The sequence below is a fragment of the Podarcis muralis genome, chromosome 17 (genome assembly GCF_964188315.1).
Source record: "Podarcis muralis chromosome 17, rPodMur119.hap1.1, whole genome shotgun sequence".
NCBI classification, from domain to species: domain Eukaryota; kingdom Metazoa; phylum Chordata; class Lepidosauria; order Squamata; family Lacertidae; genus Podarcis; species Podarcis muralis.
This window is the reverse complement of record NC_135671.1, coordinates 25,959,239-25,984,758: the sequence shown is the minus strand read 5'-3', so window position 1 is coordinate 25,984,758 and position 25,520 is coordinate 25,959,239. Positions and strand designations below refer to the sequence as shown.

General features: G+C 43.3%; 1 protein-coding gene across 7 annotated transcripts in view; it reads left to right on the top strand.

The window, feature by feature from the left end:
• BNC2 (basonuclin zinc finger protein 2) overlaps positions 1–25,520 on the top strand; it is a 404,961-nt gene that overhangs the window by 276,180 nt on the left and 103,261 nt on the right. For all 7 annotated transcript variants that reach the window (XM_028712351.2, XM_028712350.2, XM_077921545.1 and 4 more), the window contains one exon: positions 15,417–15,652. In XM_028712351.2, coding sequence (XP_028568184.1) covers positions 15,417–15,652 — 236 coding nt within the window. The remainder of the gene's footprint in view (positions 1–15,416; positions 15,653–25,520) is intronic.

Below are 25,520 nucleotides of genomic sequence, written 5' to 3'. Positions count from 1 at the left end.
ACCTGATCAAACTCTGAGGGACTTGCATTTTACGCACAAGCAGCTCATCATCCCACCACAGCAATCCGAAAGTCCCTGAAAGCCAGCTTGTGCAAGCAGCGGCATCATGAGCGACCCAGCCGGAACCGGAGGAGCAGGAGCAGCTGGAGGAGGTCCAAGCCTGGAAGAAAGGTACAGGGCGTTGGAGATCCAGCTGGCCATGCAAACGGCGAGGCTTGAGGAGAGGAGGGCTCAGGATGCAGAAAAGGGAAAGGAGAAAACCACCTCGATAGCCAGAAAGGTGCCAGGATTGGTGCAGAAATTCGGGGGAGATCCCAGAAACTATCATGCCTTTAGAACTGAGATGCAATACGCTCTCAACCTGCAGTATGATGACTTCCCCGACGAGGAATCGCGAGTGGCTTTTGTAATTGGCCATCTCGAAGGGGGGGCGAAGGATTGGGTTCGACCCCTGATGGCAGTGAATAATGAGATACTAAAGGACACGAGGAAGTTTTTTCGTGCCATGGACCTGATGTTTTCCAGTGACATTGAGCAGGGGGTGGTACGAAGGCAGTTAATGGCTTGCAAACAGGGGAGCCGATCTGTCCGTGAGTACTGGACTGAGTTTACTATGCTGATTCATAAATTGGGGTGGGACCTATCGGCGGAACCCATCCAAATGCTTTTTGAAGAGGGGCTTTCTTCGGCCGTTAAAGATGAACTTTCCCGGGGGCCAAGGGCGGAGTCTATGGATCAGCTGACCAAATCCGCGCTGTCCATAGGAGCGCGCCAGGAAGCGAGAGCTTTGGAAAGGCGGGAAGGGAAAGGAGAACGTTGGAGGGAACTGCGCATTCCGGACATTCCAGAGCCACCTTTCCCGCCGGCAGAGCCGATGGAAGTTGGAACAGCGCGGGCGCGCGCAGTTTCAAATCCCAGTGAAGGGCGGAAGAAGGAGGGAAAGAGCGCCAAGAAATGTTACCTCTGCCAACAGCCAGGGCACTTTGCCAGAGTCTGCCCACAAAGAAAGGAATGGCAAGGGATGGCAGGAGCTGTGGGGGAAAGGGAGGAGGAAAACAAGGAGCAAGTAAAAGCCAACGCCTGGCTGCCACCGTCGGGGCACAGCAGCCAGGCCAAAGAGCAGTGAAAGTGCCCACGCCAGAACCACCCAGACCTGCTTTAGTGATAGAAGTGTCACTAGAGCTGCCAAATGGACACCCCCTACAGGTCAAGGCGCTTTTGGATTCAGGCAGCTCCTGTAATTTTATGAGTAAGGAGTTTGCAGCTGAGCACCAGATACAGACCATCCCTTTAAGTAATCCCTTGCAGGTGACCACGATTGATGGCAGAGAGCTGTTGGGAGGAGAAGTTAGCCAACAGACTGTCCCGATGATAATGAGGGTGGCAAGGCACACCGAACGGATAGCGTTTAATGTGGCCACCTTGGGAGGAGCTCCCATCATTTTGGGGATGAGCTGGCTGGCGCTACACGATCCGCTAGTGGGCTGGCATCAGAGGGTGGTCTCCTTTGGGTCAGCGCATTGCCTAGAACACTGCAAGCAGGGGAAGGTTCAGGGCGGAGACAGAGTCACCCTAGCCGGGATGGAAGTAATGGGCAGAGGGAAGGTGCCCCCGCAATACGCAGATCTGAGCAACGTATTCAGCGAAAGGGAAGCAGACAAACTGCCGCCGCATAGACCCTTTGACTGTCAAATCAACCTACTCCCTGGGGCCCAACTCCCAGTGGGCAAGCTGTACGCCATGTCCGACAGGGAGATGCAGGAGCTGAGGGAGTTCATTGACAAAAACCTGAAGCGAGGTTTCATCAGAGAGTCCCGAGCGGTGGGGGGCAGCCCAGTGTTTTTTGTGGACAAAAAAAACACAGATAAGCCGAGACTTGTGTGTGACTTCAGGGCCTTGAATGCAGTGTCGGAACCCCTGGCTTTCCCTATGCCCCGAATTGATGACATTTTGACCAGGGTAAGGAAGGGAAAGATTTTTACAAAGCTGGACCTGCGGGGGGCGTACAATCTGATACGCATAAGGAAGGGAGATGAATGGAAGACCACCATGTTCACCCCTTTGGGAGCCTTTGAATACCTCGTTATGCCCTTCGGTCTACAAGGAGGCTCCGCGTGCTTTCAAGCGTTTATTAACCACGTTCTGGGGCCTTTGCTCTACAAGAACTGTGTGGCCTTTTTAGACGACGTGTTGGTGTATTCGGAGGATGAGGAGCAGCATGTGAGGGACGTTCGAGAAGTGTTGGGCAGGCTGCAAGCCAACCAGCTGTGGGTGAAACTGGAGAAGTGCCAGTTTCATACCAAGGAGGTGGAATTCCTGGGGTACCGCTTGTCAGACAAGGGATTGGCCATGGATCCAGGCAAGGTCCAAGCGGTACTGGAATGGAAGACACCGAAGACCAAGAAGGAGGTGCAAAGATTCTTGGGGTTTGGGAACTTTTATCGGAAGTTCATCAAGAACTTTGCCCACTTGACGGCGCCCATCACCGACTGCCTCAGCAGCAAGAAGAAATTTGTTTGGACGGCGGAGGCGGAGCGAGCATTTGAAGAACTGAAAAGGGCTTTCGCCTCGGAAGAACAACTTCTGCATGTGGATTTACGAAAACCCATGAGAGTGGAAACCGATGCGTCCGACCGGGCGGTAGGGGCGGTACTTCTTCAACCGGGGAGGAGTATGTCAGAGTGGAGACCGTGTGCCTTCTTCTCGCGGAAGCTGAATAAATCCGAGAGGAACTACACGGTGTATGACAGGGAACTACTTGCCATTCACGAAGCGTTCCGGAGGTGGAGACATTTATTAATTGGGGCACAACACAAGGTGCAAGTGTGCACCGACCACAAGAATTTAGAGTATTGGAGAACAGCTCGAGTGCTCAACCAACGACAAGTGAGATGGGCACAGGAATTCTCTAAATTCAACTTTGAAATTTGTTATGTGCCAGGTCCAGAAAACGTCAGGGCGGACGCTCTCTCACGCAAACCAGAGTATTGGGAGGGGGAGGGGGCGATTGAAGAGAGACATGTCATCCCTGAGGACCGCTGGGTGTGTGGGGCGGCGCTGGTGGGGCAACGAGAACTGGTAGAGGAAACGGAAAATGATGAATATGCCCAGGATAAGCTCAGAGGACTCAGGGGGGAGGGCGAGAGCCCCGAAGGTTTTGAGGAAAGAAATGGGGCATTGTATTACAAAGGGGCACTGTATATACCCGAAGGTGAATTGAGGGGGAGAGTACTCAAGCAGTTGCACGATAGCCCCACGGCGGGACATTTTGGGCAACACAAGACCATGTGGTTGGTTACCAGGGAATTCTGGTGGCCCAAGGTGAGGGAAGAGGTAAGGGAGTATGTAAGAGGGTGTGACCAATGTCAGCGAGCCAAAGGGGAAAGACGGGCGCCGGCAGGGTTATTAGAACCATTACCCACACCAGAACGGCCTTGGGAAGCGGTATCAATAGATTTTATGACGGATCTGCCGAAGTCCAAGGGGAAAACAGCCATCATGGTAGTAGTAGACCTGTTAACAAAGATGTGCCACTTTGTAGCATGCTCACATGCAGTCACAGCGGAAGAAACAGCGAAGTTGTTTGTAGAACACATCTTTAGGTTGCACGGGGCTCCCTTGAGGGTGATCTCAGACCGCGGCAAACAATTTACTTCCAGGTTCTGGAGGAAGCTCATGAGCTTGCTGCACGTGGAAGTCAATTTTTCAACGGCCCGGCACCCTGAAACCAACGGGCAGGCGGAAAGAGCAAATGGCATTCTTCAACAATATCTGAGGTGTTATGTCAATGACAGAGAGAACGATTGGGTCGAAAAGTTGGCGCTGGCAGAATTTGCCTACAATAATGCGGAGAATGTGTCCACAGGGATGAGCCCCTTTTTGGCCAATTACGGGTGTCACCCCAGGGCATTTCCAGGGGAGGGAGGGGAGAGATGGAGCGTTCCAGCGGCTGAACATTTTGTAGAAGAGATGGAAGCGATCCATCATCAGCTCCAGCTCAACTTAGAAAGGGCCAAGGCACAATATAAGAAGCAGGCAGACAAGAACAGAAGGGAAGGTGAAACCATAAGGGTGGGGGATCAAGTGTGGCTGTCAACCCAAGGGTTGCCGTTCAAAGGGGGTTGTAAGAAATTGAGGCCCAGAAGATTGGGACCCTTTGAGGTCATTCAGCAGGTCAACCCGGTGGCTTTCAAACTCCGGTTACCCAACCACATGAAATTGCACCCAGTGTTCCACAGGTCGTTACTGTCACCATACAGGGGGGGACGTGAAGGGGAGCACGTCAGGGGACCAGCCTTGGAAGAGAGGGAACGCAGCAACCATGTAGCGGAAATCCTCGATTCCAGGTGGAAGGGAAATCAGGTAGAGTATTTGGTGGCGTGGGAAGGGGAACCGGAGTCAGAAAACACCTGGGTGACTGCAGGGGAGGTCAATGACGAGGTTTTAACAGAAACGTTCCACCAAAGATTCCCTAGGAAACCACAGCCGGTAGAAAGGTTTAGGAGGGAGTACTTCGGCACCACCGACGAGGAACAGGAAATGGAAGGATTCACGGAGTCGGAGTTGGAAGAGGGAATAGACTCCGAAGACGAGGAGTATCGAGAGACGAGGGACAGTAGCAGGTGGAGGGAAGTGTTCGAAACTTCGGACGAGGAGGAAGGTTCTTTCAGGGGTTTTACTTCCTCCCAGCCCGGAGGGGAGGAGACGGGAGGGGGTGAAGGGGGCCCTGGAGGGGAGGTGGATGTCAGGGAACTGCCATCGGAAGGACAGGAGGTGCAAAGGCTCCCTCAGGTTGAAAGAGACGGAGCAGCTGAAGAGGGAACCAGTAGGGGGCGAGCAGGAACTTCCAGGGAAAGTGAGTCGGAGGGGTGGCTCAGAGACGTTTCCAGCGAAAACAGTGGAGAGGTCTCAGGACCTCCTATAGGGACACCCACGCCTCGCCGGAAACTGTCACGCAGAGAGTCCAGAAGACGTGTTTCCGTGAAAGAGCTTTTATGTTGGAAACGTTTCCGAAAGCAACCACTTTCGGATGCTACTAGCGATTGACGCAGCCATGCCGGAGGGGCTCCGTCACAGGCAGAGGTTTGAAAACCTGATCAAACTCTGAGGGACTTGCATTTTACGCACAAGCAGCTCATCATCCCACCACAGTTGTCTTGTGCTAATTCTTCGATTCTGTACATTTTTAGTTACTTTTCTCCACCTTGCAGAAGTTTTAAATTGGTGGAGAGAAAAGAAGATAAATGGAAATACTCAAAGGTTGCAGTTTCGTATTTGTTGTTTCAACTCTTGCAGGATATTCATCTGAAACATTTGAACTCTAGTTCTTTACTGTTTGACCTGAAGGGCTGGTGGGGATAATTCCTTGCTTCTGAGAACTTTTATTTCCTTCTCTAGATAATAGTACATTAAGCCATCACTCCCTGCTTAAGGATGGAGGCCATTTAGAAGGGCACAATTAGCAGGTAGCTTAAGCATTTTTTCCAAGGATGGCGGTCATTGAATGTCCATCTCCTGAGTGCTAGAGCTTGCCAAGATTATAGGTTCCTACTTAAACATGACTTGTGCCACTTGGAGAGTTTTTGAAATGGAAAGAAATATAAAATGTTCCCTCTTCTATACCCTAGAGCATTAGCCAGAGACATAGCTTCACATTTCAGGAAAGGAAAGAGAATTGGGTTAGCAGAAAGATTATCAGCGAAGGTTAAATGTTTGATCTTGATTGTATTCGAGATTAAACTTGATTAAACAAGATTAAATGAACAGATAACACACCTGCTATATTCTAAAAGTAACCTTTATAATAAGTATAGTGGTCTTATCAATACAGGTCATTTCCCCACTCATTCATTTTGAAGCAAAGTCATTTGTATATTTAGTAGCTAGTCACATTTAACTATTTTTAATAGTAACTACTCCGTGTGTAAAGTAAGTGAGCTTAGACATCAGTATAAGTGCTTCTTAGAAGTAATCACATTTAGTTTAAAACCAAAGCCCTCCAGGTTTTGTCATGTATACCTCAATCACTACGTTTTCTTTTATGATAGCATCCAATAGTTCTGGCGTCCAGAACCACATCTCTATTAAAGGGTAGGATAGTGCATGTGTGTAGTAATTAAACACACATTCAGCTGAGGCACCCTAGACTCCCCCAATGTGGCAGAAGTTGTGGGTCAGTAAGAGGTCTTGCATAGCTACATCTAAGCTTAACTGGCTAAGTAATAGATGAAATAAGAATCTAGCTTTGCACTTTCTGGCACTTGATGAATTGAACAAACCGCTTGCCATTATTTTAATGCACAGTGTGTATTTAATTTCCTTTGAATTGTACTGGGTCTCAAAACCCTAATAAAATATAAATCGAAAAACAGCTCCTTCCCCCCTTTCAGTTGGGGAAAAAATGCAATGTAAAAAATTGGTGTGCTACGTAATAACTTAGTGGTCCAACGGTGCCAAGTTAGTTTTGGCGTTGCATATTGAATGCATGTTGTAGACTAATCTGTTAGTTTGAATTTGACTCCAAAGGTCGCCTTTATGGCATGAATCATCATATGTGCAGTTTCTTTACAATCTGTGGGAGCTTGCTCATTATCTTTATCAATATTACTTGGCAGAGGCATGTGTAGGTTACTTTTTCAAAGGGACATTAAAACCCTGTTCCCATTTGTGTGTTCATGCTTTGTACAAAAGTACCATAAATTGTTTGACTCAATATTTTGACAGTTAATTATAAAGTTAGATTTCAAGAAGTACTGAGTACTGTCAGGGCAGCTTCCTCAGACCGATGCTGATGGACTGCAACTTCCATAATCCCTGACTGGTGGCCATGCTGACTGGCACTGATGGGAGTCTAGAGGGCACTAGGTTGCAGAACACTGCTTTAAGTCTACTTCCATTAGCCATCTCCTAAAGCAGCTTCTCACAATCACCTGTCTTGCGGCAGAAGAAAACAAAACATATGAATCTTCTTTTGTTTTGAGACTATTTTACTACTGCACCCGTGAAAGAATTTGGGTCCAGTGTGTTCTTGGAGCACTAAGCACATAACATAATGAGCTTGACTCGAGAATTCAGACAGGGTTGCCAGAGTCAGTTTCCAATAACTAGAGCTACTTTTGCTGTTAACTCTTTAACTCTTAAAGTTTATCAGGTTTCACAAGGGTGTGAAGCTGCGCTGTAGCGCATGGGTGGGCAGACTAAGGCCTGGCCCAATCGCCTTCTAAATCCAGCCCGTGGACGGTCCAGAAATCAGCGTGTTTTTACATGAGTAGAATGTGCCCTTTTATTTAAAATGCATCTCTGGGTTATTTGTGGGGCATAGGAATTCGTTCATATTTCCCCCCCAAAAATATAGTCCAGCCCCCTACAAGGTCTGAGGGACAGTAGACCGGCCCCCTGCTGGAAAAGTTTGCTGACCCCTGCTGTAGAGCAATAATACTGGGAAAGAGCCTTAAGCTCAAATATATGCTCTCTCTTGTTATCATATAGAGCTAGCCAGCTTCATCTGGGTCATAATCTCACTAAACACCTTCATGAGTATCTAGAGATTATGACAGTGAGGCAATGCCATAGAGCCATCTGCTGAAAAAGAAGTGTTTTCCCCTCACCTTTAATATTGTGATAGCTACTGAATCAAGTGGGTTTGGGGATTTATCGGTGTATTTATCAGAAAATCACAAAACCATGCATTTAAACTTTAGAATATTGTAAAGTATATTTGTCTGGTGCTCTATATTGTGTGGTAGCTTACTTTAACCCAAACCAGTCTCCAAAAACAAATAATACTCTGTAGAATATCAGGTGTAATGGATAGCTTTAGCAAGCCCTTCTGGCTTGTTATATTCACTTGAGAATTTAAGCAGTTTGTTCCATTTATTAACACTACACAAAATATTCATTTTTTGTATTGGCGCAAGTATTTTGACTTTGTGCCCCGTTGGAAAATTAATTTAGCCTGTTTATTTTGCTTGTATTTGAAAAACAAAGGTACAAACTTTGAAAGTGACCCACTTGTGTAGTACTGTGTTTGCAGTTGGCATTTTACTCATAAAATGGAAAATAAATTCCTCCAGAGAACAAAGCAAAGGAACAGTTTCCATTTTTGAATTTTTTTGCACCTGGCATCACTGGCTATTGTAGTATGCGGGTTTGTTTGTTTGTTTGTTTGTTTGTTTGTTTGTTTGTTTGTTTGTTTAGTTTAGTTTAGTTTTTCTGGGGTGGACATAGACATCAGGTGCCTAGAAAACTTACATTTCTCAATCTTTCCTGGAATGGTGCTAAAATTATCTGATGTCCTAGAGCAGAGCTTTCCAAACTGTGTATCACAACATATTAGTGTGCCGGCTGCAGTGTGTAGGTTTGTCATGCAAACTCTCCCTGCACTCATCCCGGGGATGAAAATGGGTTAGTTTAACCTCCAGTTTGCTAGTAAAACTGAATTACTGTGTCACAAAATGATTCATGTCTAAAAAGTGTGTCACCAACATGAAAAGTCGGGAAAGCTCTGCCCTAGAGCAAGGGTGGAGAATCGGATCTGAGTAACCAGCCAGATCTTTTATCTCCCCTACTTGTCATGGGCCAGATTGTGATAGATGGGCAGAACTGCCCGTCTGTCAATCTCTCGACATCACAATGACATTTGGTGATGATCGCCAGGGACTTCAAAGCACAAAGCAGGGCTTGCACAGTGCTTTGAAGTGCTGCTTCAAGTCACTGCTCTGGGGGATTTAGTCACACAGCCAATGATTTGAAGTCACTGCCAGGGTGGATTTGATTTAAATCAAATTGATTTAAATCAAATTGATTTAAATCACGATTTAAATCACTGGTCAGTAAGGCTTGATTTAAATCATTTATTTTTTTACAGAAAGACTCCTTCTTGCTGGTATAAGCTTAATGTTTACAACCAGATGAAGGTTTCATTTTTGGAATAATAAATTTTCAGGGTAGTTTTTACAGTTATCTCAAAAATTACTGATTTGGTTATGCTATTAGAAATACACAGACAGGTAATTATGAAATTATTGTAAGATTTAAGAAGTTAACTGTTTATATTTGGACAACTTTTCTGCTGTACTTAATTGGAAGAAGGAAAATAATCATTTCCTTAATAACAATTTATTTAACTAAAACAATAACATTATAGCATATGTTCCCATGTTTGTTAAATGGTTAAAAAACACACCTTAGACTGAGTTTTAGCAAGCATTAAAAACTTACAACAAATCCCTATTTCCTGATGAATAGCCTTTGGACTATAATGCAACTTAAATAGAAAACTATATTTAGAAAGATTTTTCCTCCAAAAGCATTTTATTTTAAAAATCCAATTTAAATTCAAAAAAAAAAATCTATTAAATTTTTATTAAAAAATCCGATTTAAATAAAAAAATCTGATTTTTTAATTATTTTAAAATAAAAATAAATCATTGATTTTTATCCACCCTGGTCACTGCCCATCTCTAGGACCCAAACAGTGTTCTCTGCTATAGTAGCATTTGAGGTACTGAGAAGGCAATGGTCTCTGTCCCTGTCATCTCAGTGGACAATGCTAAGAGAGAGAGAGACCTACACCCCCAGCGGTGCCACGCAACAGCCACAAAGTAAATGGATTTGGAATTTGGGGTGGCAGTTGCAAGAGAATGCAGGGATCTCCCTCCTGCGAGTATTCTCCACTTTTCATTTACAATGTTGGCCTCATTCCAAATCAGGCATGAATACATTATCCCATCTGTCCGAGGACTGCCATCGGAATGCCGTTGTGATACAGGGAGCCTCTGATGCTTCTAAGGAGCAGTTCCTCTTCCAGCGAGGGGAAAAGCCACACCTCCAGTGGAGAAGAGAGGGAAGGGGCCAGCCAAGCGAGGAGAGGGCTTGAAGATGCTGCTGAGAGCCCAAGCGTCTCACCTAGCCCCGCTGGCCAGGAGAGACGCACGCCACTTCCGTCGCCAAGCTTGCGCAGAGGGGTGAAACGCAAAGAAGGGAGGCAGAGATTTGGGGTGTCTAAGTTCTTACGTTAGGGGAGAAGCCAGAAGGGGCCACTCCCGGACGCTGCAAGTGACTAAGACGGACATGAACCTTGTGTATCTGCACTGTAAATAGTTTGCACAATAAAACCTGTAAAAGACAGGTCGGAGTCCTGGCTGGTTACTCACGAGCAACCACCACCCAGCATTCTGACACCATCATTAATTATACTGCATTCATGGATTTGGTGGTGAGGCTATGCCCTAATGCCACATGGCTACCTCCTGACTGGAATGCTTTGGGGCAGATGGGGGTGGATGAGGAGGAGTCAAAAGGGACGACAAATGACCTAGATGTCTTATAGGCCAAGGAAAAGAGGGGGCTAGCAAGCTTGGTTTGGAGTAGGGTGTGTTCCAGAGGAATGAGGAGAACAAACTGAAGAATGTGAGAAAGGAAGGAAATGCAGAGAATGAACAGAAAATAAAAAATTCACAAGACATTGCACTGAAAGGTGAGGAATGGCGAGGTTCATAGTCTGTTTTGCTGCAGGAATCAAATATTTAGGATTTCTCGATGATCTGATACTTTATGGATAGTGGCTGCTTGCACACAACAGCCTTTTCGTGCTGCTGTAGTGCAGCTTTTATATAATTAGTTGGGAGCAGAATTAAAATTGAGATTCCACATAGAATTTGATATGGTTCTGTATTAACTAGCAATGCCCTTCCCTGTGGCATAGAATTGTTCTTTACCGTTCACTCACAAGTAAGGAAAGGTCACTAGCAACATCAAATAAAAGTTTGTTGTTTGCAGGTTTATCCCACTTATTGCCTTCTATTGATCCCAGCTGGATCAATTTGTCCCTGCAATATTGGGTACTTTTGGAGGGTTACCCCCAAATATTTGATTAATCTTTGGGAGTGGGACAAAATCGAAAAATGTTTAGGTGGGATTGGACTTACCTTTTTAATACATGCCGGTTGAGGGTTTCTTTTTTCTCCCCCCCCCCTTTTTTAAAAAAAGTTTGCTGACACTTCAGGTGGTGACCTGGCTACCTTTGAAATTTGGGACATGCCAGTCTCATGTGCTCCCAGATTGCACTTGACCTCAAAGTGGGAAATGTGAATAGTTCCTTTGGAAAAGGCAAGCACAGTTCTCTGTGATTAGACGGCAGATTCATTAATGTGGAGGACTTCATGGCTGGTGCTGCCACATTTCGGCGTTGTGGACTCTGTGGGATAGACAGGCAGCCCCGAAAGACCAGCAGCTTAGCACATCGGCCAGATAGCACATTCATTGCCATTTCCACTTTTGAGATACCATGTGTTCACTTCTGCATGAAGAACTAAAGGAACTGGCATCAAACTCTTGTGTTACCCTGTGGGTTTAGAGTAGATCACAGAAGAATGATTTAACATATTCCCAGCTTTTTAAGAGGAATGGTTCTCATCCCCCCCCCCCATAAATTGTATATTTTTCATTTATTAGAAGATTTATATACCACTGTTCACTCTATTGGTGCCATCAAAGTGCATAATAAACATAATAAAATCACAACAGAATCTATTCTGTAGAATCAACATAGTCACAGAAACAAAACACCAGGAAGTGGCGCCTCTTTAACTTACTGCATGAAAGCAAGTTCCTACATAATGTTTGAACCAGCTGTTAGCAATAGTTAGAAATTTTTCCTTAGTCTGCAATCCTAACCACACTTGCCTGAGAGTGACCCCCATTGAATACAATGGAACTTGCTTCTGAATAGACAGGAATAGGATCACTGCATTTAAAATAGATCATGTGTATCCCTGTTCTAATCTATTTATTATATTCCTTTACCATAAGGTCCTAGGGTGGGTTTCAACAATAAAAATAAAAATAATAAGTTTGAAAACAATTTTAAACACTAGCAAGCACACACACACTCTCTGTCTCTATGTCCCCATATATAAAAACAGTTAAATATAGACTGCATCTCTATTGGAGCTCTCTCATAACCATAGTGGGCTTGAGGTGACTTTGTCAGTTTCCTTTGAAAAAATGCAAGCCAAGGTTAAGCTGTCAAAGTATATGTCCTAATTCTAAATAGCTCTCTCTCTGTGTAATGCCACACAACAGCAGTTATATCCCCTTTGCTACTCTGTATATTCGGATGATTGCGTACTTCATACTTCGAACAGCTCTAAAATTTCCTTTTCTGAGGGGGATCCAAGATCCTTAACAAATCTTCACCTTTCCCCAAGTCACACCTCAGGCTTGTGGTTATACAAATGCAACCTCTTGACTTTAAAGAAAAATAAAATGAAAAATAAGCTCAAGAAAAAGAATAAGCCTAAAGAGGTGCTCAAGGAATTTCCCCCAGCACCAAGGCCTTTAAGCATTTTCCATTACTGATTAAGGCAGGCTTCCTCAACCTCGGCCCTCCAGATGTTTTTGGCCTACAACTCCCATGATCCCTAGCTAGCAGGACCAGTGGTCAGGGATGATGGGAATTGTAGTCTCAAAACATCTGGAGGGCTGAGTTTGAGGAAGCCTGGATTAAGGCTTGGTGCATTTGTAATGCCTTTGGACAAGCAATTGGGCACATGGTAGACAGCTCAGTCTATCTCCGCCTTCCTACATGGATCCATTCTCCCTTCTGTAGAGTGCCTTAATCTCTCTGTCTTCGTCAGTGCCAACTGTGGTTAATTTTAAGTGGGATTGCTTATGTAAACTGTGTTTGAAACTACTATTGGAAGTGGATTTTCAAACCCTAATCTGATAAGCATTAATTGCCACTAGTGCAGGTATAATGCTATTACAGGAGTGGTCAACATGGTACCCTTCAGATGTACCAGATTACATCTCTCATCGTCCTTGACAATTAGCCAGGCTGGCCCTGGGGCTGATGGAAAGTTGTAGTCTGTAGAATCTGGAAGGCACAGCATTAGCTAGCAAATTGTGATGAAAGACAATGGAAATTTGGCTGGGGTGGGAGTGCAAGAACCCACAGCAAACACACACACACACACCTCACCATACTTGGAAAGCTGGGAATGTTATATCTGAAAGGCTTTTTTTCATCTAGTAGTCAAGTTTACAAATGTGTGCTGTTCTTGCATTGAAATACATCTATATATTGCAGCAATGCCACCATTAGTGATTATATAGAAAATATGTCGCTCTCTCTGGCTGGCTTGTAAATTTGAATTCAAAAAATAATATTTTTGAGTGTATTTGGCAGAACGCCGCCCTTCATACTTCTGCAGTGCGAATGCTTTGCGGAGAGACAGAGGACTTCAATCCCCGAGCTTAACAATCCCTTATCTTTTGCGAACTTTAAATTAATTTTTAAAAACCTATTTATTCAAGGCTGACTAAACTGCTAGAATAGGAAAGATCAGACAAATCAGCAGCAAGAAATGAAGTACGAGGAAACCAGAACTCTTTGACAAAGTGTCCCTCAGGGCAGATGTGCTGAATGAAGCCAGCAGGGAAATGATAAGGGCATTTACGCTGTGGATGGAAGAAAGCAATTTATCAAGAGTACATGAACTCTCCAGTGACCACAAGCAAAGAAGATACCAAACTGCAGGAGGAGGTAGAGGACCCCCTACAACATTATTTTAAAGGCTGACAAAATTCCATTCTCTCTCCCTCTCTGTGCGTGTATAGCACCATAGAGCAAGTTCACTGCATTTTACATAATGAGGCATTAATGAGTCCTCTTTCTTATTAAATGAACTTCAAAGTTGTGAGGGAACACTAGTTGTAATGGGGGCCATATGTGCTCTGAAATGGCATTTGTCACGGTCCTCTCCCCTGTCTACTCCAGCAATATTTCCTGTAGAGCTAGATTGTGGCAGGTGGTCATTATGCATGGTAGTCATTCAGTATAGCAAAGAACAAGGATGCCACAAGTATTTCGTTTGTGTGAAGAGTTCAGCCCTATCGATTTTGCTGCGTTAACTGCATGGTAAAATGCCTTGAGTGCTGGTGGATTCCTGCTCTAGGTAAAGAAGAAGGGATGGAGGAGAATTGCACCTTTACAGTATTTATAGCAAAGTGATCCAGTTCGCAGTACCATCCTTCAGATTTTGCTTCCAAAAGAGGTCTATGTTTTCTAACAAAACGTTGTCCAATTGCATGCATCAAAATTTTGTACAAATATATCAGATTAATGCAGAAACAGTACAGAATGGACCTGCCACCCTGGGATCCTTTTGGAGGAAGGGCAAGACGTAAATTTAACTAATAAGTAAATAATGAATTAGCACATTGAAAAATCGATGCAGACCAGGAATGGGTTGATCCCCTCCATTTTTAGTATAGAGATGTTGATATATATTAAAATCCACTGTACTCTATTTAATACAACAAATACTAGTAATGATAAAATAAAGGAAAATAAAATAAAGGAAAAGGAAAAACAAAAATTGAAGACTTAGTAATTTAAAAGTGAGATAAATGGTCTACACTGACCCAGGAGGTAAGAACAACTGACGTATTTTCTAGGCTGTTGTGCAAACTTTTGGGACTAATGCTGCAATCTCTGGTTTTCTGTCTTCTAGAATTAAACTGAACAATTCAAAACTAGAACTTCTGGGCATTTTTCTAACCCATAGGTTACATAGGTTCCTTCATGGACTGCATATAGGAAGTTGTGTTAAGTCTGGTTATTTAGTACTTATGCTCATATGACAAAAAGTGGGTCTGTCAGAAGGTTAGGCTGCTTTTGGAGTTCATGGAGAAAAGGAGAGAAGGAAGCAAGAGGGCATGATTTTAGGAAAGTGTTGTTGCATAGGTGTGCAATTGAATTTGCACCTATGCATGACAAAATTGTCTTTCAGGCAAGATGGTAAGCTAAATTTTGTTTAAGCGATTAAAAGTTAATCCATACTATTAAATTCTATTGCTCGTGACAGTTCCTTAGTGAATGCCACTGTTGTTGAAGTATGTTTCATCTGTTCTTCCTCTTTTAATAATTGAGGTATTGAGCCATAAAAGTGTTTTCAAAGGAGGTCGCAAGAAATTCAGTTTAAAATATACAGTGGGCCCTCAGGTTATGTTACTTTTGGGTAACGTAACTTTTGGGTTGCGAACGCAGCAAACCCAGAAGTGTATACTTCCAGGTTTCACCATGCATGCATTTGCAGAAGCGCTCTATCATGCCATGCACATGCACAGAAGCGGCACCTCATGTTGCGGACTTTTCGGGGTACGTAAGGACCCCCGGAACGAATTAAGTTCATATCCGCAGGGTCCACTGTATACATTGCATATACTAGCAGGGATTTGAAATCCATGATGGTACCACATCCAAATAATATGTGTTTATCCACCTTGCCTTCAGGTTCTCTCCCCACTCCTTTTTTTGTTTAGCAATAACTCCCACTGAGGCCTCTGTGTAGAAATTCACACTGTGCTTATGTGCTAGATTCTCCTCAACTCTCTGTCTTCTTCCCTCCTAGCTTTGGACAAGCTTAGCACGCAGCATCTGTACCACCCAACTCAAGTGGAGATTGTACAATCCAATGTAGTGTTTGACATCAGCAGCCTAATGCTCTACGGGACTCAGGCCGTTCCGGTGAGACTGAAGATATTGCTGGACCGACTCTTCAGCGTCTTGAAACAGGAAGAAGTGTTGCACATCCTGCATGGTTTGGGCTGGACACTTCGGGACTACGTTCGGGGTTACATCCTTCAGGTAGGAACCAACCTAGTGCATGGGCGAATGATGACTCCTGAACTAAAAATCGCAACCTCTTAGCATTGCCACTTATTTGCAGTGTGGGATGAATTCATTATGCCGTGTGCAACAGAGATGGGAGGGAAGGGGAAGTCTCGCTATTGAAAGTTTTGACCAATCTTACTGCTATGGAGAAGTACCCAATAACATTCATATTGTATATCTTTACAGCATAGCAGGAATGCTGGGGTGGGGAAGAGCATACAGTTACTTCCAGATTACCTGTTTATCCATCCCTGTTTGTTTGTACAAAGTTTATACAATATCCACAGCTTATTGAGCATTGATTCTGATTTGGTTTTTGGTGAGGTCATGCAATGTCGAGACAAACAAACGCCACTCCACTCTTTTTCAGTGCATTTTCTCACCACATAGCACAGAAATTCTCTTTCCTTACTCACAGGCTTGTTGTGCAAGTGTGCCAAATCCACTTTAATTGTGCAACCTGAGTTTGTTGGTGTGTGACTGAATCCCACCCATAAAACAGCAACAGTCCTGAAGCAGCCGATGACTCGCAAATGTTTTATAGACCCTCAAGGATCTCCATATTCCTATAATAATCAAGGAAGACATGTAGCTCTCATAGACTGAGCTTGAAATAAACATTATTAAAGAATGAGAAAAATGAGAGTTTAAATTAAATTATCTTTAGCTCACATGAATTAGCCCTCTTGACTGTACGCACATCCCATGTTCATCAGCTATGGTTTAGGGTCTGGAAGATTAATACAAATGAATGTCCAAAGTGTATTAATTGTATTCTATTAGAATATGTAGGCTTTATGTAAAATTTCAGTGTGGTTAGTGGTGCTGAAAAGGTATTCCGAGTAGTTTGTTCCTAGTGGTATTTGTTCATATGGTGGTATGGAAAGCCCTTATACAGGAATCCAGCCAAGGTTTAAAGTCCCACCATTGTTCTCTATGGCCTAAATTGAAAACCACCAGATTTCCACTCCGCAAGTTGCTAACTAGGGCTGCCATACATCCAGATTTTCCTGGGATTTTCACAGGGATTTCAAAGGTGGAATTGACATCCGGGGGAAATTTCTGAAAGATGGCGCTTTGTCCTGGACCTTAGATGAGTCAATTGAAAAATCGCTCAACAACTTTCAGGGTGTCCTGGTTTTTACTTTCTGAAATATGGCAACCCTGTGTTAACACTCTTTACAATTAACACATATCAGTATCATTATGCCGTGGATTCCTTAAAATGTCTGTACAGAAATAAGCCCACTGAGTTCAGTGGGGCTTACTTCCAGGTAAGTGTGTATTTGATAGCAGCCTAAAGTGTAGTGAAGAGAGAATAATCTCCAGCAAGCCTTCTGTGATTGGAAAAAAGAAAGATAGAAAGAATCCTGTGTTTAAACAATCATGTGGAGCTGTCTCAGATGTATTCAGCTGCTGGTTGTTCTTTTAAAGGCAGGTGGGAGGGATGTGACAACTCCTAATGTTGCAAGGACTGCTGCCAGCTGAACACAGAAGTGACAGCATTCAGCTGGCAGTGTGCACCTGCAGTCACTCTTGCAATGCCATCCAGTGCCTTTTTACTCAGAGGTAAGTCCACATAGTGTGGCTTACTCACTGGTAAAAATGCTTAGCACTGCAGCTTTGAATACCTTAATGCAAACTTCATTATGACCAGGGTTGGTGGAGGTTTCTGATCTGAATGCATTTCATATTACACAGACTCTTGGGTATTTGTAATACTCCATGTTCTGCCAGCCATTGCTACCTGAAGCATACCTGCCTCCACATCATACATTGACGAAGTCTCTTCTCCTTGCTGTGTGTGCCTACTTCTATTCGTTGGTAAATGTTGCAGGATGTGTCTGAGTTGCAACCAGATCGGTTGTGAGATTGAACATGCTGCTAAGCATTAGGAAGTTTTGTAAAAAGAAAGCAGCCGCAATCAAGTTTGTATTCAGCTAGACCACTCAGGGTAGATGGAAAACAGAGACGAACTGGCATTTTGTGTCCATGTGTTGGCATTTATGTGCTTGTATGCTAGAGCCAAGATGCACCGGCTCCCTGGAGACCCAGAGGAAGACCCACAACTCCAGTGCATGTACATAGTAACATGCTTGAAATACATAGGGACATTTCCCTTTGGAACAGGCAGGAGTGCCAACTTGAATAAAACATTGTGGGGGCGCAAGTAAGCCTCACCCCGCACAATCGATCTCATGACACAGTGCATACACACCATTTGAATGGGAATGCCCATCAACTTTGGGGGGCCTGGCCCCCTCAAATATTTTATCACGGGGGCCAAAGCCCCCATGGCCCCTAGGAGTTGGCTCCTATGGGAACAGGTAAAAAGGGACTTCCTACCCCATATGACATCCTTTTGATCAGTGGAAGCAGCACATTCATTTGTTGTGTACAAACAATCTTCAATATTTCATGTTGGATTTATACCATAGTAGTTATGACTTGTGGAACAGTTCCATCTTTCACGTTCCAAGGCAGCATAAGTTATCATTTCAATTGAAATCAGTAGAATCTTATACATCACGGTGCCAGCTTCGATTGGGGAATGGAGGACAGTCCAACTCTCCTATGAACCACAATCCCCAAATCCCCAGATTTCATTTGTGTGGTTTTTTTAAAAGAAAGGGTAAGTTTCTATAATTTCTAGAACCTGAAATATGAGGCACAATATACAGGTACTATACATCTTGTGACAAACGAGCCTGTTCCCTATTTCAGTGTTTTGTTTTGCTTTGCCTACCTACTCTGGAAGAAATTTATGTGGATGCCAACAATAGTGAAGACTAAATGTTAGATAGATTCTAATAATCTTTTCCTTTCCTGTTTTCACTCTGTCCTCAAGCTTTGGACAAACTGAGACTACCATATAAAGCATCGCAAATATATTAGAATAAGTTGTTAAAGTGTTATAAATTTGCTTTTAAGGGTTAAATGATTACGGGTGCTTTAAATGTAATTTTTAAAAATCCTATGTAAAGATTATCATTGATTTTCCCTCTTCTCTGAAAATGTGGATATGTGCCTTCACATACATATGCTTTAGATTGAGGCCTTTGCCTTGTGAACACAGATGTACATTTCTCACTTAAACGATGCCATGTGTGCTTATGCACTTAAGTGTAAATTCCTGGGGTCTGAATAATAAAAGGTGAGTAAAAAGGCTAGTATCCTAAGCGGACTAGTTTTCTATGTAGAGCTTAAAATGCATTTATTTTCAAGAGCGAAAATCACTTTAAAAACCCCACAATTTTCAAAGACTAGATTCTGTAACTTCTTCATGATAAATGGGGGGGAGGGGCGTCTCATTGTAGTGAGTAAGTGTTGCAGAAAGAGGCCAATGCCTGCTTTTTAATTACCTGTTGGAATGACTGTATATCTGCAGGACTGATCTGCAGCATAACTTGTTGCAGACTGTTAGTTCTGTTGCATCATAAACAGCAAAGACACATCTCCAGCACTAAACCTTTTTAAGAATGGGTTCCATGCTTTCTCACCAACACCACCCAGGATCCTTGCTACTGCTCTTTCTCCTGTTTGGGATCCTTCTTCCCCTATCCTCCTGTTTGGGATCCTTCTTCCCCTATCCTCCAGCAAGGGGATGGAAGTATTTGGTTTTTGAGATATTTCTGTATTAAATTGCACTATATTGTTTGAGTTGTGCCCAAAAGTTGGCACAGAAACAAACTATAATATAACATGATATATGGATATGGTTGTCACCTATAGGTCTTTGCCATTCAGGTGGTACCTAACTATGATTAGGATTGACAATCAGGTGGTCAGAACCCTGACAATTTACTTTAGGAACATAGGAAGCTTGCTTAAAGCAAGTTAGGCCTTTCCTTTCCATTTCACTGTTAATGTGTATTCCGCCTTTCTGTATTACTATACACAAGGCAGTTTGCAGCAACAAAATATACAACAAAGAACACACACCTTGGATTGGATTGATCTTTATTACAGCCATTGGCCCGTCACACGACAGTTTCCCATACCAACATAATGTACTTGAACCTCCAAATTTAAAACCGTCAAAACTTACAAAAAACAGACAAGAACCAAAGCAGAACAAAAACAAAAGACCAACACCATACATTACAATAAATTTGTAACATAAACATCACCCTCTGCTCATAAATTAATAGAAGACATCAGTGGTGATATCACCTAGTTACATCCTAAAACATAGATCATGGTTTAAAGGGATTTTCCGAGCCGCACAGGAGTCTGTTTCTCTTCTTTAGGGATAGGACGCTGATCAAGAATCTGGCAACCGTGAGTGATCTTAGGGGGTCATCATCATTTAATAGATATCTCAGTTTGGCTTCATTCGTATCATCGGCAATTCCCTTTAGATATTGAGCAAGGAACTTGCTCCTGGCCGATGAGTGAAAAGCACAATAAAAAATTATGTGATGCAACGATTCCGGTGCCCCACAATTACAATCACATAAGAGCGATATCTGTCCATTGGAGAATCTATTTCTCAGCACGTTCGATGGGAATGTGTTGAATCTTGCCTTTACAAAGGCATATCTATGAGCTGAAGAAGTTAAGGAATTCAAATAGTTTGGGAGCCTTAAGAGGGGTAATAAACCAAGGTTTAGAGGTGAGCAGGTACCATTGCCCAAGACCATTTTCTGCTGCAAGTCCATCTCCTCTAGAACACACACCTTATAATAATCTGATCCAATGCAGAAAGCCATAAGAAGACATAACTTTAAAATGGAATGGCCTACAGTGGACCCTCAGGTTACGTACCTCTCTGGATACATAATGTTTGGGTTGCGAAAGTGGCAAACCTGGAAGTATTTTTCCAGGTTTCGCTGCTTGCGCATGTGCAGAAGTGCTCTGCACATTGCACATATGTGCAGAAGTGCTCTATCGCGCTGTGGCGTGCGCAGAAGTGGCGCCTCTAGTTACGGATTTTTCAAGGTGCGCACTAACCCCCGGAACGAATTAAATCCGTATCCAGAGGGTCCACTGTATATCAAATAAAATAATATAATATTCAACAATCTATTAGAATATAATAGTGCACTATAGAATTAACTCTCAAAACGTCAGCAAATAATAATTAAACAGAAAATCGCTCTTAACAATTACAATAAATAATTATTAAACTATTATCAATGAAAAAAATAACTGCAGGTCACAATGCATAAACTACCACAATACATACAAAAACCATGTAAAAGGATCAAATTGAGAAACAAAGACACACAACTTATAAAATTATTTTTTTAACATCCCTGAACTCCTCTTCTCCCTACCCAGCTTCTTCTGCTGTTCTTAAAGTCATGATCTGGGAGAGGCTAATTGCTCAAGCTAGACTTAGAATCATAGAATTGGAAGGGACCCTGAGACGGGATGGAGCGTGAGGTGTGTGAGGCACTTTCCGTCCTCTTTACACTTCCTCACTGAGGAAGCTGTCGTCTGCTGAATTATATTGGTCTAGCTAGCTCAGTATTGTTTACATTGAGCATCAGTGGCTCTCCAGGGTTTCAGGTGGCAATCTTTCTCAGATCTACCTGGAGGAATTCAAGGGACTGAATCTGGGACCTTGTACAGGCAATGCATGTCCACCACCACCAACCTTGGGCCCTACCCATGTTTCGATGAGTTTTAAAAAGTTACAGCTGCACTGTGGGATAGATGCACAGCTAAGCAGCTCTCACATCTTTACTGTGGAATCCAAAACACCTACAACCTAACTATAAGGTAAAGGTAAAGGGACCCCTGACCATTAGGTCCAGTCATGACCGTCTCTGGGGTTGTGGCGCTCATCTCACTTTATTGGCCGAGGGAGCCGGCGTACAGCTTCCGGGTCATGTGGCCAGCAGGACTAAGCCGCTTCTGGCGAACCAGAGCAGCACACGGAAATGCTGTTTACCTTCCCACCAGAGCAGTACCTATTTATCTACTTGCACTTTGACGTGCTTTCGAACTGCTAGGTTGGCAGGAGCAGGGACTGAGCAACGGGAGCTCACCCCATCACAGGGATTTGAACCGCTGACCTTCTGATCGGCAAGTCCTGGCCTCTGTGGTTTAACCCAAAGTGCCACCCGCATCCCTTACAACCTAACTATAGGTGATGCTAAATGCATTTCCAAACAATCGCATTGGTGGCTTTTGTTTAGTTTACATGTACCCAATTTTCTATAGGGACCTCATTGCATGGGGAGGGGAGGTTTAACCCTTTCTTTCCCAGCCATGATTTTGGGGGAAATCATTCCCTCCCTCTGCTTCAATGAGCAACAGAAGAAAACTTCCCATTGGCTCCAGTCGGAACCCTTTTCTCCCTTCTCTAACTGCAGTATGGGGGTGATTCCCCTGTATTGCAGCTGTGGAAGGTAGGGTTAAACTTCCCCTTCCTGCACACTGTGATCTCTGGAAAATCCCCCTCCTGCCCTCACTATATTAAATAAACAAACCACAGGTATGATTGCCAATGACACATTTAGCACCATGTGTAGTTTAGGCCCCTATATATACAGGATTGTTAACAGCTACACTGCGAGCCACATAGTTGAATGCTGTAAAGCCCTATAACACGCCATTAGGTTAAAGGTCACTTTATCTGGCTAAAGTTCAATCACACCATAGCCTTCAAGGCTTTGCTGTGATTATTATGCTTGACAACAGTGTACTGAATATTTGCTGGGTTGTAGGAGAATAATTATCTAGGCAAGTTAGAACAGCTGTTACGAGTCTTACCAAACATATTGACTTGGTTACCAGTTGGCTGTAGACTGTGTTGCTGGGCAATGAGATATGGTAAGGAACCTAGGCAAGCATGCCTATTACTTGGTTCCTGTAATTTTATGCATATGTACATAACTTGGGTAGCAGAGTATCACCAGTTGAGGTGTGTTGAACTCTCACAGAATACAGCAAAGCTTTTATTAGCTCATATTTAAACCCATTTGTCCCCTTAATAAATGTAATATATGCCTGTGTGCAATATTGCAGCAATATAAACTTTGTATCCACAATGAAGGTTAATTAATGCTATTAATTGTGCATTTGCATTTTCAATCAACCTAACATTTCTGTCAAAGGTAACAACAGTGAAAGCATGAATCAACATTTCATAGCAGCCGAGAAAGAGGAGAACGGCACTCTTGGATCTGCCATGGAGCCATTCTGTCTAGAATCTTTTTTCTTAGCCATATGTTGCCTGGAAGCCCACAAACAAGCCATGAAGGCATGATATCCCTCCTGCTGCCGATCTTGCAGACATTCACATATAATGCTAAGCTAAACCATGGCATTGGCTTAGCATGAATGTGCTGGCTTCCAGCAAAGAGACTGCAGCCACTTTCTCCTCTCGGTCCTCAGTGTGGCACAGCAGTTAAGCCAAGGATCCCAAGATCTTGGTTAGCTCTCTCGTGTTGAACACTTATCTGTAGCCAAGGTTTGTTCTTGGCTACACATTGTGGTTTAGGAGGAGAGAGCATAACTCCAGTCCTGGCGATCCCGGAAGAGAGGGCTTAACGCAGATTGGCTGCACATTGAAGCGCAACTGATACCGACAAAGTGTGGTGTCAGCAACAGAGGTGTGTAAACCACGCTGGAGACTGGCACAGGCTCCAGAGCATTCATTCTGTCATGAGTGCAAAGCTAAGCTATGCACTCCTCTTCCTGTTTTGATGGTGGAATGCACCTAATAGGCCTCTGTTTAGCTTCCTTTGGGAAGGTGTGAAAGATGAGCCCTAACACAGTGGGGTAGAATTACTGGGGCACAGACACTGAAAGCCTCTCCAAGCGAAGCCGCAACCATGTGTGCTTCCTTCATAAAAACCACATTGTAAAGCTGTTTACGTGCCAGGACTGGAGTTCATGGTCTGTATTTATTTTGCAGCAGCTGTTATTAAAAAAATCACAAACCCACAGAACATAACAAGGAGTATTTTATCATACTGCCCTTTGCTATTCTAGTGATCAAGGCCATCAAGGCAAACAGAATGTCAGGTTTAATGTAAAAAGGGGTCTATAAGTTGATTTCAAACATTTAAATAAGATCAAGCTTAATACAATTTGCTTAAACATTTGTGGCTTTTATAAATATATATATATATATATTTAAAAAAACCCAAATAAATATTCAATCATAAAACTTATTTGGAAGGGAGCCTGATTCTACACAAAGTTTCAGAGTGGAACCCTGATGCTTTTCTTCAGGCTGAACTTGTCAAACAGCACCCATGGGTGTCAGCAGTGAAGACTTCTCTGTTCTCTTGGGCATGCTCAGTAAAGTCATTTATGAGAGTCACTGGTCTCCAGTAAGGGCATGCCTAGTTGACTGCCATTTGGTGGATTTGGGTCTACAGACTGTATGGTTTGCATACAGTTTGGATAACAAACACATCAAACCCGGAAGTGCGTGTCCTGGTTTGCAAACTCTTTTGGGATTACAACCCCCCCCTTTTTTTTTTGGATTACGAACAAAACATTTTTGGAGGCTCCATTGGCGAAAGCGTGCCTTGGGTTACAACCTGCTTTGGTTTACTAACGGACCTCCGGAACAGATTATGGTTATAAACCAAGATACCACTGTACTCTTTCTGATCTCTAAAATCTCACAGGTACAGCAGACATCATCTAGACCAGGGGTTGTCCACCTGGTCCCTACCGTCTATTAGTGGGCGTTTCAGGATTCTAGGTGGGCAGTAGAGGGTTCTACAGCACAAGCTGAATCCTCCTTCCATTGAGCACTGGCGGGCGATAAGAAAAATTTTACCATCAAGAAAAATGCATTAGTGGGCGGTAGGTATAAAAAAAGTTGACTACCCCTGATCTAGACTTTGGTCATATGCTGGCCAACAGGGACTTTCATGGGACTGCTGTAAGCTCACTTCTTACATTCACCCCATGGCTCCTTACTTGCCTTTTACAGCATATGAGTGGGTGCCTTATGGAAAGTTGCCATCTGGACATACTCTAAAGGAAATATCTCATTCAGTATTGTATAGGTGGGAGGTGAAACATAAAGCCAACACAAACAGCCTTTGTATGGAAGCCTTGCCATGTGAAACTCTCTGCACCTGAATAAGTGAAAGGGTCATTCCATTACCCATTCAACCACATGTTATTTCTGAACCTTTCAGTGTCATGATCTTTTCCTTGCTTTTTAAAATAAATTTTATTAGAGTTTATAAAGAAAAATGCCCAATTTATTCTCAAATATCTTCTTTTTAATCCAACATTAATCTAAATAAGATAAAAACATAGAGAAAAAGAGAGAGAGAAAGACAAAGAAAGAAAGAAAGAAAGAAAGAAAGAAAGAAAGAAAGAGAAAGAAATAAATAAATAGAAAAGAGCTTAAAAGAGAAAGAAGAAAAGATAAAGTTCAGCAACTAAAGAACTTCTGATTCATCCTCTGTCCACTTTATATGAACAACAACAACAACAACAATTTTATTATTTATACCCTGCCCACCTGGTCTATACTGACTACACACAGCAATTCAGGATTTTAGACGGTAGTCTTTATCTGTCCTAACTAGAGATGCTTAGGGCAGGCATAGGCAAACTCGGCCCTCCAGATGTTTTGGGACTACAATTCCCATCATCCCTGACCACTGGTCCTATTAGCCAGGGATCATGGGAGTTGTAGTCCCAAAACATCTGGAGGGCCAAGTTTGCATATGCCTGGCTTAGAGACTGAACATGGGACCATGCTCCTTCCACCAACCGCCTGCTGATTTCAGTGAGACTTACTTGACTGTGGGTAAGCTCAAGACTCTGGTTGATTACTGCAATTACTATAGCATATTATTATTATTATTATTATTATTATTACTTCTTATACCCTGCCCATGTGACTGGGTTT